At 39.1% G+C, this 19,076-nt stretch overlaps 1 protein-coding gene across 11 annotated transcripts in view; it reads left to right on the forward strand.

Annotated features, from left to right (window-relative positions):
* Positions 1–19,076, forward strand: part of PDE4D (phosphodiesterase 4D) — a 636,407-nt gene that overhangs the window by 564,711 nt on the left and 52,620 nt on the right. For all 11 annotated transcript variants that reach the window (XM_083816167.1, XM_083816168.1, XM_083816163.1 and 8 more), the window contains one exon: positions 12,297–12,409. In XM_083816167.1, coding sequence (XP_083672293.1) covers positions 12,297–12,409 — 113 coding nt within the window. The remainder of the gene's footprint in view (positions 1–12,296; positions 12,410–19,076) is intronic.

The raw sequence follows: 19,076 nt of genomic DNA on the forward strand, positions 1-19,076 counted from the left end.
AATAAATAGAGTAACCAATGGAGTTCTTCTCAAGCGAAGCAGTGTAAATACACTTAGGAGCACAACAGGTCTTTGTTTTCTGGTTGAGCTTTTAGGGAAATATCGCTATTTAAAACCACAGGCAGATGTCCTTTTTCAGGTTCTTGTCACACAGGTTACTACAGGCTGCTAAAACTGTCCAAATTTACCTTGCAGTGAAATAGTTTTCTGCATGTGCTTCCTAATATGGTTCAGACAAAATCAAATAATTTAGATCAACAATTTAAACTGCTTGAGCTATCTTAGCTCTTTTTGCTTCAAGCAATGTGGTCACATTAGTAATTTATAGCAAGGCGCTGCTACTAAGCAGATACGGACAGAGATAGTAGAGGACATTTGTCTATGCTCCATGTTCAAGCACACAGTAATTTAATACAGGTTTTGGAAGGAGAAATAATTTTATGTATACATAAAATAACAATAAGAAATGCTAGTAAATTAAAACTAATGAACAAACAATTAAAATAGAAAAATACCAATTAAAGTATAATAAATGTAGGTTTGTGATGGTCCGTTTTGAAATAACTAACATTTCTTATGCTTGATTGGTCTGCTGCACCATTTTTTTCTGATGCTTTTTCATGTTGTTTTACAAAATTCTCATGTTACTAAGCCAAAATTAAAGAAAATGATCTGTAGTTAAACTTCCTGTGACCTGAGCAATATATCACAATGATCTTTCCATAACGTGGAAAGTTGCTAGATACATTATGGAAAAAAAATAATAAAAAATCTGATGTATACATAATGCTGGTATGCCCAGGCACAGTGTCAATTGCTTTATCAAGCTACACACACTAATCTAGTTAATTTAAAATTACCTAGAATGCTATGAAGAAATAATCAGTGCTTTGGAAACTGGTTCTAAGTGTTGACTAAGCAAGCTTTGCTAAGCAGAACAAATCCATTTTACCAGAAGCTCTGCACGTCAGGTCTCAAAGGAAATGTAGAGTCATGTTTGGCTATACTGACATGGCACATTCGGTGACATACAATGGTTGAAGGTGCTGCTAAATTGGTGGTTGGTGTCCGTTTCTCTAAGTCAACACTATGCCGTGGTAGTTAGTAGTCTGTTACATGGCTGGCAGTTTAAAATATGAGGGTGTTTGTAGATGTGACTGGCTTGCTGCTGGAAAACCTTTCATGTCTAAATAGCTTTTGTAGTTTCAAGCAGTTGCTGTAGTCTATACAGCTTCTTGTTATCAGAATCTGTAAATGGCATGCTGCCACTCCTCTGTGTCAGTGTTGAGCAAAATGATCTGAACGGATATAATGTAGATATGGTTTGTTAATCCAGTCTTGTACCGTGAGAGCAGGGTACTGTATTACAGTTCTTATTAGATTCATCACTGTCATTATTTACTTTAAAAGAAAGGCAATTTCCTCTTCTTTCAAAATGTAATAATGGCCTTTCCAAGTTACTTTAAAATTAAAATCAAGAAAGATGCTCAGCACTACTGTCAAGGACTCACCAAGAAGTGCAGCAGTCCAGACTGTCAAGGCCCTAGGCAACCAGCAGCTATCCTGTTTGATTCTTTTTTGACTTTCAGTCAGAAGCAGTGTTCATTAAGGTCAAGCTTGGTGTAGTAAATGTTTACAGATGTCGTTATGTAAATGTACAAAATTATAAATTTACCAATAAATTACTGATGGGAAAATATCTTTAATTATTGGCAAATACTTATCCTTTCAGAGAGGTTATTAGTACAAAGTTGTTGGAACAGCATAAAACATGTAGACTACATCTGAATTAGGAAAACAACAACAACAACAACAACAACAACAGTTTTTTCACTCACAGCATTTAATAGAAGACATTCACTTTGAAACTATGAAACCTTCCCTGCTGGCAGAAAATCATGTATTACTTTTACCAAATCTACGAGGCATGGAAAACTGATTACTCTCTTACCTTCCTGCTGCCATCATATTCACACCTTGAGCTGCAGAATTTTAGTGATTCTGCACTTAGCTCTGAGGACAATGCATTTATGCTTAGTTTTGTATTCCAGAAGAGAGAGTGTGTAGGACATTGGGGCACATCTATAGGGTCTAGATACAGGTTTGTATACAAAGAAGAAAGAGGTAACTCATAGTGAAAAAACAGTTCTTTGTGTTTCTGTAGGTATGTTCCAGTATTTTATTTGAAACCCGTGTAGATGAGAACCTCTTATAGAAGTGATGCTTTGAAACTGGGGCAGCTCTAGCTCATCTGGTAAAAGATATCCCTAAAAATATATGTATATATTTTAGGGATATTTTATATATATATAATACATATACATATATAATACATATATAATGTTATGTATATATATATAACAAAACAATATATATATATATATATATATATAAATCAAACCGTGTGTTTCAAAGAAAAAATAGGAAGATAACCTGTTGACATGATGAAATTGGCTTTTTGTTTACATGATTGTCCTAGGATTATGGACAATGTGCTTTTATTGATGAATTCAGTCATGAAGTACAGATCTTGATTCCACAGTGCTCTTCCTTGCTGTTAGGAAATCAAACATTTCGGGAAACACGTGTTTGATTCTTTACTATGCCAAGTTTCCTTTTGCAGCACTGATGAGGATTAGTGATCTTGTTAAGGCTCCTTCATTCGCCAGACAAATTTGCACCTGAGCCCCAGTCAGCACTATCAAACCTGTCACAATTACCTCTGGTAAGATCCCAGACCCATTAGCCAAATTTAGCTGATTACCTTCAGAGGTTCAGAAATCTTGCTCTTGTTTCTTGTTAGAAAATAATAATTTTCAAACCCACTCAAAAATTTTTGGAACTGTACCAGCATCACTTAGAAAAATGTCTTATCTCTCTTAGATGGCATTATGAGAAGAGCAATACAAGGGCATTTTCAGACTGAAGTACCTCCACAGCCTGGCTGTTGGGGAAGAATCTCAGACAAAGCAGTTGTGGTGTGCATCTCAGTATCTCTTCTTAGAGCTGCTTCACTTTGTATAAATAAATAAAGCTTTGAGCCACAGAGATACTGATCATTTGCAGGGCTAGGAGGGTAAAAGCTTCCTCTTTATTGTGTATCCATATCAGAAGAACTTCAGCAGAAAAAAAAATTGAGAGACCAGCCTTGAAAATAGTAAACAACCCTGCATTTAGGATGCTTGTACAGGAAGTGGGAAAATGTAGTAAAAAAATTTTAGCCCTGTTTGTTCCAAGAGAGTTGCATAATAACCAGGCTGTTAGCTATTTTAGGGTAAGATTTTATATTATTGCATTTCAGGAACAAACAAACAAACAAACTTTGAACCAGTTAGGTGTCACCCTTCTGTAGAGCAGAATATATAGATAGTTGTTGGTGTTTTTTGTTTGTTTGGTTGCTTTTAAATCTCAAAAATTTTATGTTGTGGAAAAAAAAGTTTCCCATCACTTTTAATTTGGATCTGTACTCATGGAAGGAGAAAATAAAGTGTTGGGCAATCTTCCTCAATACACGAGCTCCAGAATGAGGTAGACGAATAATTACAGTAATGTATCTTTCCTTCACCTTTTATTTATTACCCTGCTTTTGATCTCTTTTACTTCATCTACCTAAAAGTTAGAAGCAGAGATCATCAGTTAATATGAAAGAGTGTGGCACCACTTAAATCAATGTTAAACATTTGGCTCAGGGCTTTAACTAAAAGAAAATATAAGGGGAAAAAAATCATTCTGTGGGTTTCAGGGAAATGAACTGTTAATGAATATTGTGAAAGAGCTGAAATTTGCTGTAAGGGAAAGACTGACACAGTGTTTGTCGAGTTTTCAACTTGACGCATGGAGGAGCAGGTTGAGCTGTCTTGTGGTTTTGCTGGATGACGTTTATCCGTTGCATACCTATCATCCAAAACAAACCCTCTCCCAGCCTGGCCTTTTCGCAGCAGCAGTAACAGTGACTGTTACTTACAATGTCAGCTAGAGGGCTGGTAGACTCTGGGATAATTTCCTGAGACAATATGACACAGAAATGTAGCAGAAAGAATGACTTACTCATTGTCCAGTGTAAAGAAACTGCATGACTAACATAGTTCATTCAGTTTAAACCGTAAGTTTCTTACTGATGACACAAACGTAATAAAAGTTTTGTGTATCTGACTTTCAGAGGATTATTTGTGTTCCTCCACAAAAGCAAATAATCAAATGGATGGGAACAGTATTTGCTTAATAAACAGCATAAATAGGAAGTGAGGTTATGTTTTAAAAATCATGGGAGAGGACCCACAGGCTTGAAGGCTTTGTACCACCTGTTATATAAATGAGATCTAATCCTGAATGAGGCTCATGAGCACTACTTTTAGAACATTTTAATATATTATCAAGCAATGACACTAAAACAAAAGAGATAAGAAAAACATTCAAGATAACAGTAAAGGTTCTGTTAGAATTGGAGTTTTATAGAAGACAGGAGGTGCAATAGATGACCTGCAGATGTTAGTAAGGGTCTGATTTAGCACATACTCATTCACCAAGAGTATCCATTCAGACAGGAACTTCAGGTTTTTCTATTATCTTTAGTAGTGCACCGGAGTCCACTGATACGAAGCATACTGCTAGCCCGAATGCTTATTCAGACATCACTTGACCCAAGAGAGAAGCTTTATGAACAAAATAAATATTGAAGTTAAAGAGATACATTGCATGTTTTCTTGGTTAGTTGAAGAGTGCAGAAGCGTAACGCTTTGTCCCATGTAAATACAGCCCAGCTAATGGCATGTGAAGGGAATGAGAACAGTTTCATTAAAGGAAAGGTGGAAAATTGATCCCTGCTACTGCCCTTTCTGATGCTTTCAGCAGTGAAGCTGAATGAAGTTGCACCTTCTCCTAATTCCCCATTTGCTTTGCTGAAAAGAGAGAAGGCTTCCTGCTGCCTAACTGACGCAAGACTTGGAGGTTTCCTTTCTCTTACATCTCCAGGGCCCCACAATGACCTGATAAAGACTGGTCTCCAGCTGCTCTCCTTTGCCATCAGTTCATTTAGTTTATCTTATCAATACTGTGCAAATCTGTTTCAAATTAGAATTAACACTAGGAACACACTAGGATATTTTTGGGGTGTTTTCCTTAGAAAAAGGGAAGTATTAACTTCTGAAATCATTAACTGCTGTTAGCTAAGTCTAGAAGTGAGGTGGTGATTTGTTAAATTCATTTAGTGCAACATGAAAATGGACAACTATAAAGGACACTTATTAACACTTTCTTTTAAGAAAAATAGTCTAATTTGAGCATACTTCTTGTTAGATGCCAGAGACTAGATGGAAAAGAGCCAATATGAATGCCTCAGTTCTTAGAAAGCTTTCACTCAGCTTTCCCATTTTATCAGACACCAGGAATTCTATTGATGTTTCTTTGGCAAAGTCCAGCTGAAACTTTTTCTAAACTTGGGCATCTATAAGTTTTAATATTGTGTTAGCTCAGGCTGCACCATTAGGTGTTGTTAAGTTCAAAACTCAAATCAAATCAACCAGGAGACACAAAAGCTTAGGAAAACAAACTGCTAGTTCTGGTACTTACAGATATCTTTATTTTTATTTTATTCTGTGGTAATTTCTGAATAGGCATTTGTAAAGTTTTTGAGGAACTTTCCTTTGAAAAACAAACAGGGATCCTGAAATTCTTTCGCAGATGGAATTCCCAGTTTACAAATTTCCTCTCAGTCTGAAAAAGTTTCAATTGGTAATAAAAATTTTATGACAAAACAGAGTTTCTGGGTCTTGCAGTTATTGGCATCTCAGACAAAGCCATCAGTAATCTGCTTAAAAGTGAAGTCTGTGGTTTCTAATGGCTTATACGAGCTGTTGGTTTTGTTTGTTTTTTAAAAAACTCAAGCTTTTTTGTGTGTGTGTGTGTGTGTGTGTGTTTTCTGATCATATGTTCTAAGAAAGTAGGAAATCAAAATTGTTAGTAGGTCTTTTTAACACTAAAGTTCTCCATACACAAATTTAGTGATTTGTATTTCTTGTTACTTTCATCCAAGTGCCGAGCATATATAACAGCTGAGCTCTTCAGCAAAATGCTGATGGGGACAATGTAATGTCCTTTGATCTCTTCTAGTAGAATCAGACACTACTATAGAACAGCAAACATGAAAGTGTAACTATTTGAACCACCAACTTTTTGCCAAAATGGCTTTTATTTTCTTGACTGTTAATTTAATTTTGTTCTACTTTGAAAATGTGTGACTCCTCTCATGCTGAAAGAACAGCAGTATCCTACTCAGATACCAAATATTTTACAGCTGCAGGGGAAACTGATCTTCAGGATACATCCTAGCACCTAGAATTTTGTATGATATAAATAGGATATCAAAGCAGCTTGAACAATGAACCCAGTATTGGACTCCTTGTCCAAGAGTCTCAGAATCTAACCAACTACAACTGTTTGGAAAAATAAAAGGTTTTAAAAGGTACATACTTTTCCTCAAAATGCAGGTTGTTCATAAAAAGAAAGTGATAAAAATGTAAGCAGATGACATTTTGCTGTAGTACTACTTGAAAACCTCAGACAAACTTTCCTCTTTTTCTTTATTTTGAACAAAGTTGGTTGCTTTACAGGAGAATTTACTTCTTTTGCCAGTGAACAAATGAGGTCCTTCTGGCAGGTTCTTATGGACAGCGAAGAACTGTAGGAATGTACTCGACCTACTAGCAGGAACCTGCTGATCCTTTGCCAAAAGCAGCCAGAAGGGAGAAGAGCATTGGGTAGGAATGTGTGGTAGCAGAAGTTTGTTTGACCTTATGGGATTTTTGATAAGAGTAAAGAGCTGCAACAAACATTCACACTGCAAACATTTTGACCCATTGTGTCATTAAAGCAGTAAATCATTTAAATATGCTGCATGTATTGAACCTATGTTTTTCTGCTTGTCTTCAACGGAAGAATGTTTTTCTGATAGTCTGCTGTACTACTGTGGCATTGCAAGACTATTCAGATGAATTTGCAAATACTTAATGCAGGCATACTTCTAGACTTCACGACAATTTATATCTGTATGAGTGCCTTCATTCCAGAGCGTCTTCCAAGAAGTAGACCAAATATTTAATAGAAAAAAAAAGGGGGGGAACACCATAGAGGAGCCACCAAAAGTAACACCCCATGTAGTGAAACTACACTACATAGTGAGAGTCTAATTATGTAGTTCTTCCAAATTTTTAGGAGTCAGTGCCTTAATTACTCTGAACTAACTAAAATTGATCTGTTTCAAGAGACTGGTAACTTCTTCCTAGATGTCCACAGCCTTTCTGTTATCTGGTTTTGTAAGAGTGTAAGTATGTTGCTCCTACCTTTGTCCCTGAAATATGCATATGTAAGTTATAAAGAGATTGTTATATGGCATACATAGAGTTCTCTGAGACCATGAGAGAAATACAAAATGTTGGTTAGCGAGCCATTTTTTCCCCCTGTGAAAATAGTAGTGTGCTTCCTTTAGGTCCTCATTTGATGTGTGTTTTGTATCTGTATTTCTCTATATGGTCATTTTTTTAAATATACATATAATATAGAAATAATTTAATATTTTGACAAGTTGTGCATAACTGGACTTTAACATTTTGCTCCTAATATTTCATGGAAGTTACAGCATTTTCTGTTCAGGGAGATAGGATGGTTTCCATAGCCTAAGGCTAAAGCTAGTGACATGGTGTAAAGCAGTTTATTGGGAAAGCCCTACTGATCATCACAGTCTGAAAGAAGACTAGTCCTGGTCATCAACACACAGTCTGTCCATGCATGAGGCCACTAACTGGTATAAAGGATTTTTCTTCACTAGAATGGAAACTTGGAGAGATTCCTGGCACGGAAGAAAGTGAGCGTTCAGAGTGGAACCATCAAAAAAGCTTTTGAGAAAAACCGCTGCAGCTGAGTAGTCTACCCAGACGCTCACTCCAAAATCTGGTCAAGAGTATTTTGTTTTGCTTATGATTGGGGGGGGGGGGGGGGGGGTAGGAAATATTACCAGATTTCTAGATGCTAAACAAAAATATCCTTCATAATTTCATTTTATCAACAGTATGAGATGTGAACAGTCCACAAAGAAAGCCTTTTGAGTCACAATACTTATTTCTCAGTAATACCTAAATAATTTTTTTTCAGTTGTGAAATGGGTGACTAAGAAAATGGATGCAGTTTCTGTGCTGAATCAATGTTAATATGGCTATGTATAGTAGAAGGTGCCAACGTTGACTACAGTGTTGAAGTCACTTGAATATATAAGCCATCAGTTAAGTTAAGTACTAGCATCCTCATTTACAGAAAATAATAATAGTAATTTGAGCCACAGAAGATTTTTTGAAATGCTGTAGTATTAAGAGAAACTGCAGCTCTTGGCCCACTGATTCTGTTGCTCCAAACTTCAATCTTATGCTACGCGGAAAATCGTGAAGGTGGTCAGAAAACTCAGAAGATGACCAGGGTCTGAGTCTCACAGTAGATATTCAGCTCGTCTTTATTTAGAGTAGCCTAGGGGTTTCCAGAGCTTCTTCCACTTGCCAGCATCCTCAAAAGACAATACACATGCTGAGCCCATCTGGAGCATAGCACTGCTTTTCTGTGACCATATCTTGCCTCCAAGGCACTCCCATTTTAAGGCAACACAGTGGCCAGAGCCCTGCACTGTGTGCTTGCTGAGTCAACTCTTTTCTAGGCTCTTCGCATCACACAGTCTTGACTGATTAGACAACAATGAAGAACCTGTACTTACCTTTTCCTTCTGCTGTGCTAAAATTGCTTGAAGTACTGAAAAGGTTAGTGTAAGTACACTTCGTAGAAAAGAATAGTATTGCTTTTTGTCCTCTAGGAATACTAGGACACTGTATAAGAAAATCACGACAAACCATTTAATTAAGAGGACATAATTCCTAATTATTGTAATATGGTAATTTTCCCCTTTGAAATTTTTCAACAAAAGTTGTTCCCAAAGAAGGGTGCAGATAAAAGCACAGCTATTTCTGGTGTTTCATTAGGAGCTGTGCTAAGAATCAAGTATTTTACAAAAACAGTCAGTAGAACATCCTTTAAAAAAAAAAAAAAAAAAAACTTGTGCAGTGTCAAATGCTTATGTCTGAGCTTTTTCATCTTGCTAGCCTTTGATTTTTTTATTTATTTTTTCTATGTACCACACTGAAAGCTACATGTGGTGGGATTGTTTGTATTAATCTGTGAACTGTGAAGAGAATGTTTGCTGTCACTTCCTTTTTTTCGAAAAGCATACAAGAAGCAGCATGCAAATTTTTAAAACAACTGGTGTTAAACGCTGCTGTTAAGCCCTAATAAGTTATAAAAAAGAACTTTTTAAATGTCAAAAAAACTCTGATTTACAAAAGTTAAAGCTTGGTCTGGTGCTTATGCCAGAAAACTGATCAGTGCATGAGTCCTAGTTGGGAATTTCAGGGTGCTACTCTAGAGATAAGACGGAGGTCAGAAACAGTGTTGTGAGGCAGTCACAACTGCATGGCTGATATATATATGTGTATGTATATATATTAGTGCAGTGGTGATGAGGTGTTATACTTGGAAACCTGTTAACCTAGACAACATTTTCCACCACTTTGTGTAACAACAGTGTGGGCCACAATTATAGCTTCAGGACTGTTTAGAAAAGCTTCCCTTATAGTTCTCCTCTTCAGAACTGCTGGAGCAGTGGGGGATGTTTGCTTGATGAGGACTTTGTCATTGTTTAGAGTTCCTTTTATTTCCATTTAAGTTTAAGGAGCTAACCTGATGGTTCTGCAATCTGAGAGCTTGTGCTGAGTCCAGCAGGTCTTTCTGGTGGTATTTAGGCAAACATTGGCCATCAGAAGTTTCCTAAGTCAGATTGGGCAGCTGGGGTCCTCACTGCACCCCATTCCCATTCTTGAATGTGGGAGTCAGCAACAGGAAGATGGAACTTGCTTGTGGGTGATGTATTCTGTTCTCTAATGTGTGCTAAGATATACTGGGAAGGTGGGTAGGAGGTAAAGATTTGGAAATGTAAGGTGCTGTTGGAAGTATATATCATTGCTACATGGATAACAAGAAGTTCAAGTTTGAAAATAACAGAGTGTTTTGTTACTTTTACCTAAATATGGCATCCTGCAAGTTTATTTTGTTGTTTTCACACTTCTCGGAAAAATCTCACACTTTTAGTTGTAAAGTATTAGAAAGGATGATGCTTAGTTTTGAAGAAAAACATGAGTTTCGCAATACCTGATTTTCAAGAACTGCTGAAGGGCAGGCTGCAGGCTAGCAACAACACAGCATTGCACAGATTCATTTTACCTCACTTCATTATGCGTGTTATCCGCGATGAAATCATTGTAAAGGTCATCAGATAACTATGCATATGTTAACCTCCTCTTCTGCTTCATCAAAAGCATTTAACACAACATACTATTACAAACATATTATAAACAAAGTGATTTCTATTTCTAGTATGTATCTCGATGGAATCTACAGTATGAGGTCAATACCAGCCACCTCCAAGAATTAGCTGCAGTTGCCACTCTTTAAAAATAATGTACGAAGCTAGTGAGCTGTGACGCCTGCTGCATTACAGCAGGCCACAGATTCTCTTCTGATGGCTAAATAGTCTGGGAAATCCTGACTTTATTTACCAGGGGATTTTTGGGGGGATCAGATACAGTGTGCATAGTAAGCATGACATGTTTGAAACACAGTATCTACAATTCAGTGAGAATCAGTTTTGGTGACTGCCTTTAAGTGTTGTGTTTGTTGAGGTGACAGATTAATCCTGATGTGGGCAAGCACTGCAACATTTCCTTTAAGAACTTTTGCCAATTAATCTCAATCCAAAATTGTTCTTGGTTTTTGCCTTCTGCCAAACGGAAATGGACATTATTCAAAATTCTAGAGTGTTTTTGAACTAGTCCATAATTATACAAGGTTTAACAGCTTTGAGGGAACCCAAAGGTCTGGAGCATGTGCTCTGAAATGTAAAAAAATATGAATCTGGTATCCTGGATGTTGAACAGTAAAGCACTGAGCTATTTGGCACTAGCCCATGCTGGAATTTATTACTGTAAAAGGAGTTTTAGTTAATTTGCTTACCTGATTTTTTGTGTCTGATGTTTTGAAAAAAAAAAAAAAAGAAAGAAAAAGTTATTTTTGTGTGGAACAAGTTGATGGAGATGTTTTAGATGGGAATAACAAGCCCACTGAACAAACATTTCTCTACTGCGGAGTTACATTTGCATGTAACTGATCCAGAACCATGCGTGCCAGGAGTTTCAAAACTTGATGTTTCAGATACAGTGCGTGCGAAGACAGCATGCCTGGGCTAAAACGCACCCAGCTCTCAGTTCAGTGCAGAGCAGCATTTTCCCTAGATATATTTAAGAAAAAAGAAAAAAGAAAAAAGAAAAAAAAAAAAGGCTGTGTAGGGGAGATTGCACCCCTAGACACTGGATTATTTTTCTGTAATTAGTTGCATACCGACAGATCTCCTGCAGCTGATAAGGGAACATCTTTCCCTGCGTGCGGGTCACTTCTGCAAGGTTTAGGCCAGGCACCGTAGGGCGATCGTGATCGAAACGTTACCGAGGGTCCGTTTCGCGCGTGGAGTCCCTGTCCAAAACTTTCACCATCCTTTTTTTTTCACTTAGGGCCAACATGCGTTAGATAAGAGTATCTAACTCTTTGTGTGCACACACACGCACGGATACACGCGGGCTGCGAGGCTGGAGCAAATATCCCTGCAGTACCTGAGCCCTGGCAGCTGGCTGCTCCGGCCAGGCGCCCTTTTGGGACGGGGCCGGGGCGGGGGTCCCCTCGGGCAGCCGGGTCCCGTCGGCGGACCGAGGAAAACAGGAAGCGGCGCTGATTCAGAGCCCTGCCTGCGCCTCCCCGCCGCCGGGCCGGGGGCCGGGGCTGCGGCCGGGGGCTGCCTCCGTGCCGGGACGGGGCGGGACGGGGCGGCCGCTGAGCGGCCGCGGAGCTCCGCGCACGGCCCCGGGAGGCGGTGCTGCGGGCGGCACACGCGTCCCCGGCGCGATACGGGGCGGAGCGGGGAAGTTTGTGCTCTCTGCCCGGCTCACGCCGCTGCCGCCGGCCGCAGCGCAGCGGGGGCTCCGGGCCCCGAGGGGGAGCGGAGCCGGGCGGCGGCCGTGGCAATATGAAGGAGCAGCATCCATGTGCCGGCACCGGGCAGCGGGGAGCGGGCGGCCGCGGCAGGATGGGCGCGCTGCAGCTCGCTGTTAGCCCCGTGAAGCGCTTGAGGACTGAGTACGCCTTTCCCTATCTCTTCGCAGAGGAGGCCTACCAAAAGCTGGCCAGTGAGACCCTGGAGGAACTGGACTGGTGCCTGGACCAGCTGGAGACCCTGCAGACCAGGCACTCCGTCAGCGAAATGGCCTCGAACAAGGTAGGAGCCCGCGCCCGACGCATGCCCGCGGAGCGGGGATGGGGACGCCTCGGTCCCGGTGGCGGTCCTGGTCCCGGTTCTGGTCACGGTTCCAGGGGTAGCCGGCGTGTCCCCGGCCGTGGGACGGCGGCACCGGGTCGGCGGAGCCCCGGGGCTGAGCGCCAGGGGGATGCGCTGCCCGCCGGGGGGATGCGCTGCCCGAGCGGCTGGGAGGCGCTCCGCGGGCGGAGAGGGAGCCTGCTGGTGCTCCCCAAGGGCTAGCGTTGGTCATTTTAAACAGGCAGCTCTGTTCAGACCGCGGGGACAAATTGTGAAAGTGATGCGGGCGTTTGAACTTGGAAAGTTACTCCTTTTCGCTGTGCGTTCCAATGTCTAAACCAGAAGAGACTGTTCCTGACTGCTGGTGATGTTCAACTGCTTGTTCTTCTCACACGCATCCCGCTATGAGCAAGGGCTCTTTCCTAGAGAAGCACGTAGAAAGCAGTGGTGTGAAGAGGCAGCAAAAGTAGTTCTCAATTCCAGGAATGATACAGACTTAATTGTATTTGTCAGCGGTAAGGCTGCCAGTTTTCCTAAGACAGTTTGGTAGGGATGAACACGCTCAACTGGTGTGCAGTTATAACAGTCATGATAGATACTGAGACCCAGAGGTGTGTTGCCGAGACCAAGTGCACCTGCCTTCATCAAATTTCAGATTATCTAGGGAACGTGTGCTGGGCTCTGCTGTGACTGGAAACTTTGTTTGTTTGTTTTGCACTTTCAAGAGTTTCCATGTACAACATTCATGCATACACTTTCTTTCATGATTTTGGTTTATGAGCAGCATGTAGCTGCTACATTTCTGGTGTTAATTTCTGAAGCCAAGTTAATAAGCCTGCTGTCTTGCTTCAGAATGTATTTTTTGCATTTGTCATCAACAGATATTCCAAGTATTTGGGGAGCTACATGTACAATAAGATAGAAGAAGGTTTTAATTATAGCAAATAAATGGGCTGTTTCTTGCCTCACTTACGTCTGTAAAAGCCGCTCATGATCTGTAGTTTAGCAGCTATATTTTACAGCCCTTTTAGTTGCAATTAGGATTTTTGAAAGTCAAAAAAAAAAAATGTTGAGAGTATTTTGTCTCCGCTTATGCCCTTTTTAAATTCTGCTGCTTTGTTTTGATTGCCCTTACCAAACATCTGCTATTTTTTCTTGTCTGCTTTTGAGCTTATGCTCAACTCAGCCTATGGGTAAGATGTGGATTGTTCGCACTCTAGTGTGGTTTTGTCCTGTAATAAAACCAGTTTATTTCTTTGTCATGCCTTGTGCTTCTCAAGTCTTTGGAGACTCTTGGCAGCAATTAAATCTCCATTATTAAGAGTTACCTGCTTGGCATTGCCCTATTCTCAGAACCATTTTCAGATTTTATTGCCAGTTGAAAGATCTAATTATTCAGGACATACTGGGTATGTGCCATCAAGATACAAAGTCAAGAGTTTCAGAGTTCATTTCAGCACTTTGAATCTAGTGGTAAAATTTACATTATTTTCAAAGGGAGTAAGGTCAGACCCATGCCTGGGGCCTGATCTTGCCTTACCGACAAGTTTGAACACCTGTCAATTCCCCTATTTGTAGTGTCCCCATCACCATTGTTTCACAAGACCACAGATAGACCTCAGGTATTTATTTGTTACCTCCCTAAAACTGACATTTGGTATATTTTACAAACAATGAAGAATAAGATAAAAGCAATTATGAATCAATTCTACTCAAGTTCTCCCATATATACTCACATTTTTGTTAAAAGAGGGCCTATTTTTAATATACAACATGATGACTGCTTCATATCTTTAAGAAAATACAAGGGTGCTACATCTAACACTGTTTTGCTTGTATTTGTTTGAACTACTTAGAGAGTTGTTTGCTGTAGATTACAGGATAAACACTCTTCATGTGTATTTATTCAAATGAAAAGGAAAAAGTGATTCAGAGAAAGTTTGTCATCTTGTAATTTCAAACGTAACATCATGCGGACCACACAGTAATCCTAGTTGTCAGAGTTAATGTGAAGGTCAGTAAGAATGATGTTGAGTTTTACATCAAAATTGGAATTTGGTATTACAGCAGTGTATTACCTCAGTCTGCTTGATCTATCAAATATGGATGGACATGTCTAAAGCACTTAGCTGCTATGTGTAATTTCATATTGTGTAATTTCATATTCATTTAGGAAGAGTCTGCTATTACTATATTGGGAAGGAATAGCCACTGTCCAGCTTTGGAGGTCATACTCAATCCTTGAGGTATATCTTTATCCCCATTTTTGGGAAATCTTTCCACCTTGTATAAAAATCTGTGATGTCTTTCAGGGCTTTATATATTTTTTTTACTGTTAAAAAGTGAACAATCTTGCATATAAATAAGTGAGCCCGTGTAATAATGCAAGAAAACTCAGTGCAGAAGAATTTTACTTTTAGGTGTGAAACAGGTTATTCTAAATAATCATGGTACTCTTGAGTATGAAAACATATCCAGTATTTATACAGCACCTCCTATCTTAATGTAACTGCAAACTGCAATGTCTCTGTAAAGCACATATGTATGTGAAGTTATTTTAGTTTATGTTGAAGCCTGAAGCACAGAAACCATTCTCAAGGTTGAGGAAATAGAATTAAGTCCATCAGGAGTATTCAAAGGTACCCAGCCCTCTATACCATGAAAAATTCCTGCAGAATCAGGTGAGAATCACAGAATTGTAGGGGTTGGAAAGGACCTCAAGGGATCATTGGGTCCAACCCCCCTGCCAAAGCAGGTTCCCTAGAGAAAAGCAGGTTCCCTAGAGAAAATCAGGAGAAGGAACGTTGTAGGTACATAACATGGTTTCTCACTATGTTCTCCTTTCCCCTTATCTGATTTTCTTTAAGAAATAATTTGTAATTTTTTTTTCCTTTTACCCCAGATTCTCAGCTACTTCTCTTATGTATACCCCACACTTTTTGCATATAACGACATTTTCATCCATCTTAGCTTTGCTTATTTACATGAACTTGTGTGAGATATAGGGGGTGAGCTCTGCATCATGTACGAGCTTTTGGCCAACATGCAAAGGCTACCATAGCAGCGTACAAAATAACAGAGAAGAAACAATATGACATGTCCTGAATGCCTGAAGCAGGCCAGGGCTGATCTCTGATCCCTCTTCTGGGTGGCGAGAGGGCAGCCAGAACCCCTGTGTCCTAGTGGAATCCCCTTACTGCAGTGATGCCTGCGTAGGACTTGCCTTAGCATATCCCAATCCGAGCGTATTTATTTTGTTTAGATGCTCCTGGTACTCAATTAGTAGTAGACAGTGATGTGCCAGCTCACAGCTTTGCATGACTGAAAGTAAGGTGATACAGAGAGATGAAAAGATCCCTTTTTTTCTTTTCCCTGCTTAAAACTGCTTGAACCAGGAGGCATGGTGCATTTTCCCCAGGGAATGATCCCTGGTATGTTGTGACAGTAAGTGTAACCCTGAAAACTGAAAGTGTGCTTTGGGTCATCTCCATGGGAAGGCAGCCACAGTGCTTGGCTGACGAAGTTATACTGGGATCACTGTAAAATCCAGAAGATGCCCCATGTCCATCTGTCCTGGTGATAAGGAGCTTTCCAAGGGCTGAGAGGCATTGCAAATGAAGTAACGGGTGGATTAGGGCCATGATACACCCATAGGCGTAGCTTCTTGATAAATCCCTTTTGAAGAAGACGCGTATTTAAAAGCATTATCAGTTGTTATTACGATTCTTACAATACCTTGTGTTCTCTTAAATTACCAGCTTCTGGAATTGGTGTTATCTACAGAATCCCAGTTTTTTAATTAAAAACACAGGAAGTTTCTTGTCCTTACACCTGTGCAAAAAACCTGTAAGATCTTTAGGCTCAGAAACTAAAAAACAAATGAGCACTTTAAATTTTGAAAATAGATGAAAATGTTTTTCATGTTTGGAGTCTAATTTCTAGTTTTCCACATGCGATGTACTGTTAATATTGACTAATATCTGTGGACTGTGGCTCTATCATTGTTGGTGTGTTTTGTTTTGTTTTTTAGTGATATTTATTTGAATTGAAAGAAATTAATTAGGAAATGCTTTAGCAATTTGGGTCACTAAAGATAGGATCCCAGGGCATAACCAGTTGCCTCTATGTTCTGATTTCCAGAGATGCTAACCTGCAACAGTTTCTTCTGAACTGAATTGTCAGTAATGTCTCTGTTGAAAAACATAGTTTTTATGTGGCTACTAGCTTGCTGATTGTGATTCCTTAACTTCAGACACAAGCACCCTTCAATGTGCTTTCACAAGTATATCATCTTTTTAAAATATCTAGGTTGCAGAGTGATGTTTCCTTATTTTATTTATTTATTTTTTTTTCATTCACTATTTTCTGCTTTTAATGATTAATTTCCTTTCTCGGCTAAACAAGATAAAAGCAAAATTTCATAGGTTTAAAGTTCTCTGGGAGAATAACTGTCTTTTTCTAACATGTGGTTCTGCAGTATCCAGATTAAATCCCTGATTCTGGATTTGGACTTGAAATTATTACTGTGACAGACAGTAAATGTATATGTGACAGCCAATGCAAAGGTGCAGCAAACACTTTCTGCTGGACAGCACTACTTGTAGGTTAGTCAAACGTGCAGTAATACTTGTAATGAAACTGATATGCAAAAGCATGTTTTCACTTCTGTAATCATGATTTTTGCAAACACCTCTGGTGCAATGCTTTGGGGGTGCCTGAGTATTTGAATTTAGACATGGAAAAATTTCAATTTGTATTGCTTCTGTTTCAATGTTAAGTTTGCTGCAGTTTACAGCATATTTTTTTTCAGGATTTGCTAGTGACTGGTCACAAACAGGAGTGTGGAAGAGGTCACTTGAGATTAATGCAAGGGTTGTGACAGAGGTTCCTTTCCTGCTATATAAACTTCCTTTCTCGAGGAAGCTTTTGTAGTTATCAAAGCTAACAATTTTTAGGTTTCACGTAGTTTGACCGTGCCAACTGGTCAAAAAAGAATTTGAAAATACTTTTTAAAATAAGACCTCTATTATAGTTGTTCAACTTGTACACCAGTATGTTAAAATGCTACCGGATTAAAGCAAATGTCTATTTACAGACTGTTCCTAGTGACAGATAGTATTTCAAAACCCTCCTGGAATTTTTGAGTGCTGTGAAGATGCCCAAAGTGTTATCTACCAACTACCTTCCAAAGACTACACTAGTGTAATACTGACTGCAGATGTTAGTGGTGTTTTGGTATATGTTTATGGTGCTGTACTTGTCACCCATTACTTAAGCTCAGATGATAATCTTAATGATGTGTTTGTGTTTTTTTTTTTAATTATTATTATATTTTTTAAATACAGTTTCCAAGCTATAAACATTTAGTGTAAATGAAAGTTATGCATGAAGGAAACAGACAACTTAATCTGCTCAGTTATTGTTTTTTTTCTTTTTTTCTTTCTTTTTCTTTTTTTTTTTTTTCACATTCCCTCATGATGTCTCCTGCCAATTTGAGCTGTTTTATAATCACATCTTCCTGCTGCTACAAAGTATTTTTTCCTTTCCTGCTCTACAACATTAAAAGGCTCACATGGGCAACTGGGAGCCAACTAACGTAATATCCAGGGAAAGAGTGAAGCTAAACTAATTACTTAGTTGAAATAATGGACTATGTATACATTTCCTATCATGGTTCAAACAGAAGTTTTGTTTTACCACTGATGGGTGTCCTAGCCACAAGGGAGAGCACCTGTTGCCTGCATCCCTGTTTTATCTTTGTCTCATTCTGTGGAAAAGCTTGGATGGCGTGGTGGTTGGTAACTTTGTAGGAGTCTGGATGAGCTAGAACTAATAAAAACGTCTAATGTCTCTGGCTAAATCTTTTATTACTGGGCTAGCTTTTAGTGTTTTCTTTTTTTTTTTTTTGAATTGTCACTGTCAACTTTGGTGACAGGTTTGTCACCTGTTTAGAAGCTTATCTTCAGAAATTCCATTTCATATGTAGGAGTATAATTTTTCTGCAATGCTTTTTCCAAATGTGAAAGCTCAGCCAGAGTAAAATTGTATCCTCTTCTGTCATAGACACCCATTAGAGTGACCTGTTTCCAATTAAGGGAAAGGATAATGTTGTCATATCCATTTACGAGGATTTAAACATCAGTCATTCTCTTGGGTTTCAGCTATGGCGCATGAAAAATACATGCTGGAAACGAGTAGAAAAAAAATTTGTTGTTATCATGACTAAATTGTTGCAAAGCAGACAAGACCTCTGTTTTGCTTCTCAGACATAACGATAAGGAGATGGAAAAACTTGATGGGGTTTATTGTTTGACAGTCCTCTTATATAATGTCTAGCAATGCCATCACACTTGGCTCATTGACATGATAGTTTAATTGGCTCTTGACGTTCCTAGACCTTTCGAGGAAAATCCGAGGATTTGGTTAGCGCTTTAGAGTGCTGCTTCTAATGAAGATTACAATTAAGTAAGGGGCAGCTGTTATCAAGGAAAAGCTTGTTTGTGTACAACGTAAGGAAAATTTTTATTCATCAAAGATTTCAATTTGCACAGTGACAGAGTAAAAGGGTCCTGATAAAGTGGTGAGCTGGAATTTGAATTAATGCATATTTATGCACCAGTTTTCTTGC

The sequence above is a fragment of the Anser anser genome, assembly GCF_964211835.1.
Source record: "Anser anser genome assembly, chromosome: Z".
Lineage (NCBI taxonomy): Eukaryota > Metazoa > Chordata > Aves > Anseriformes > Anatidae > Anser > Anser anser.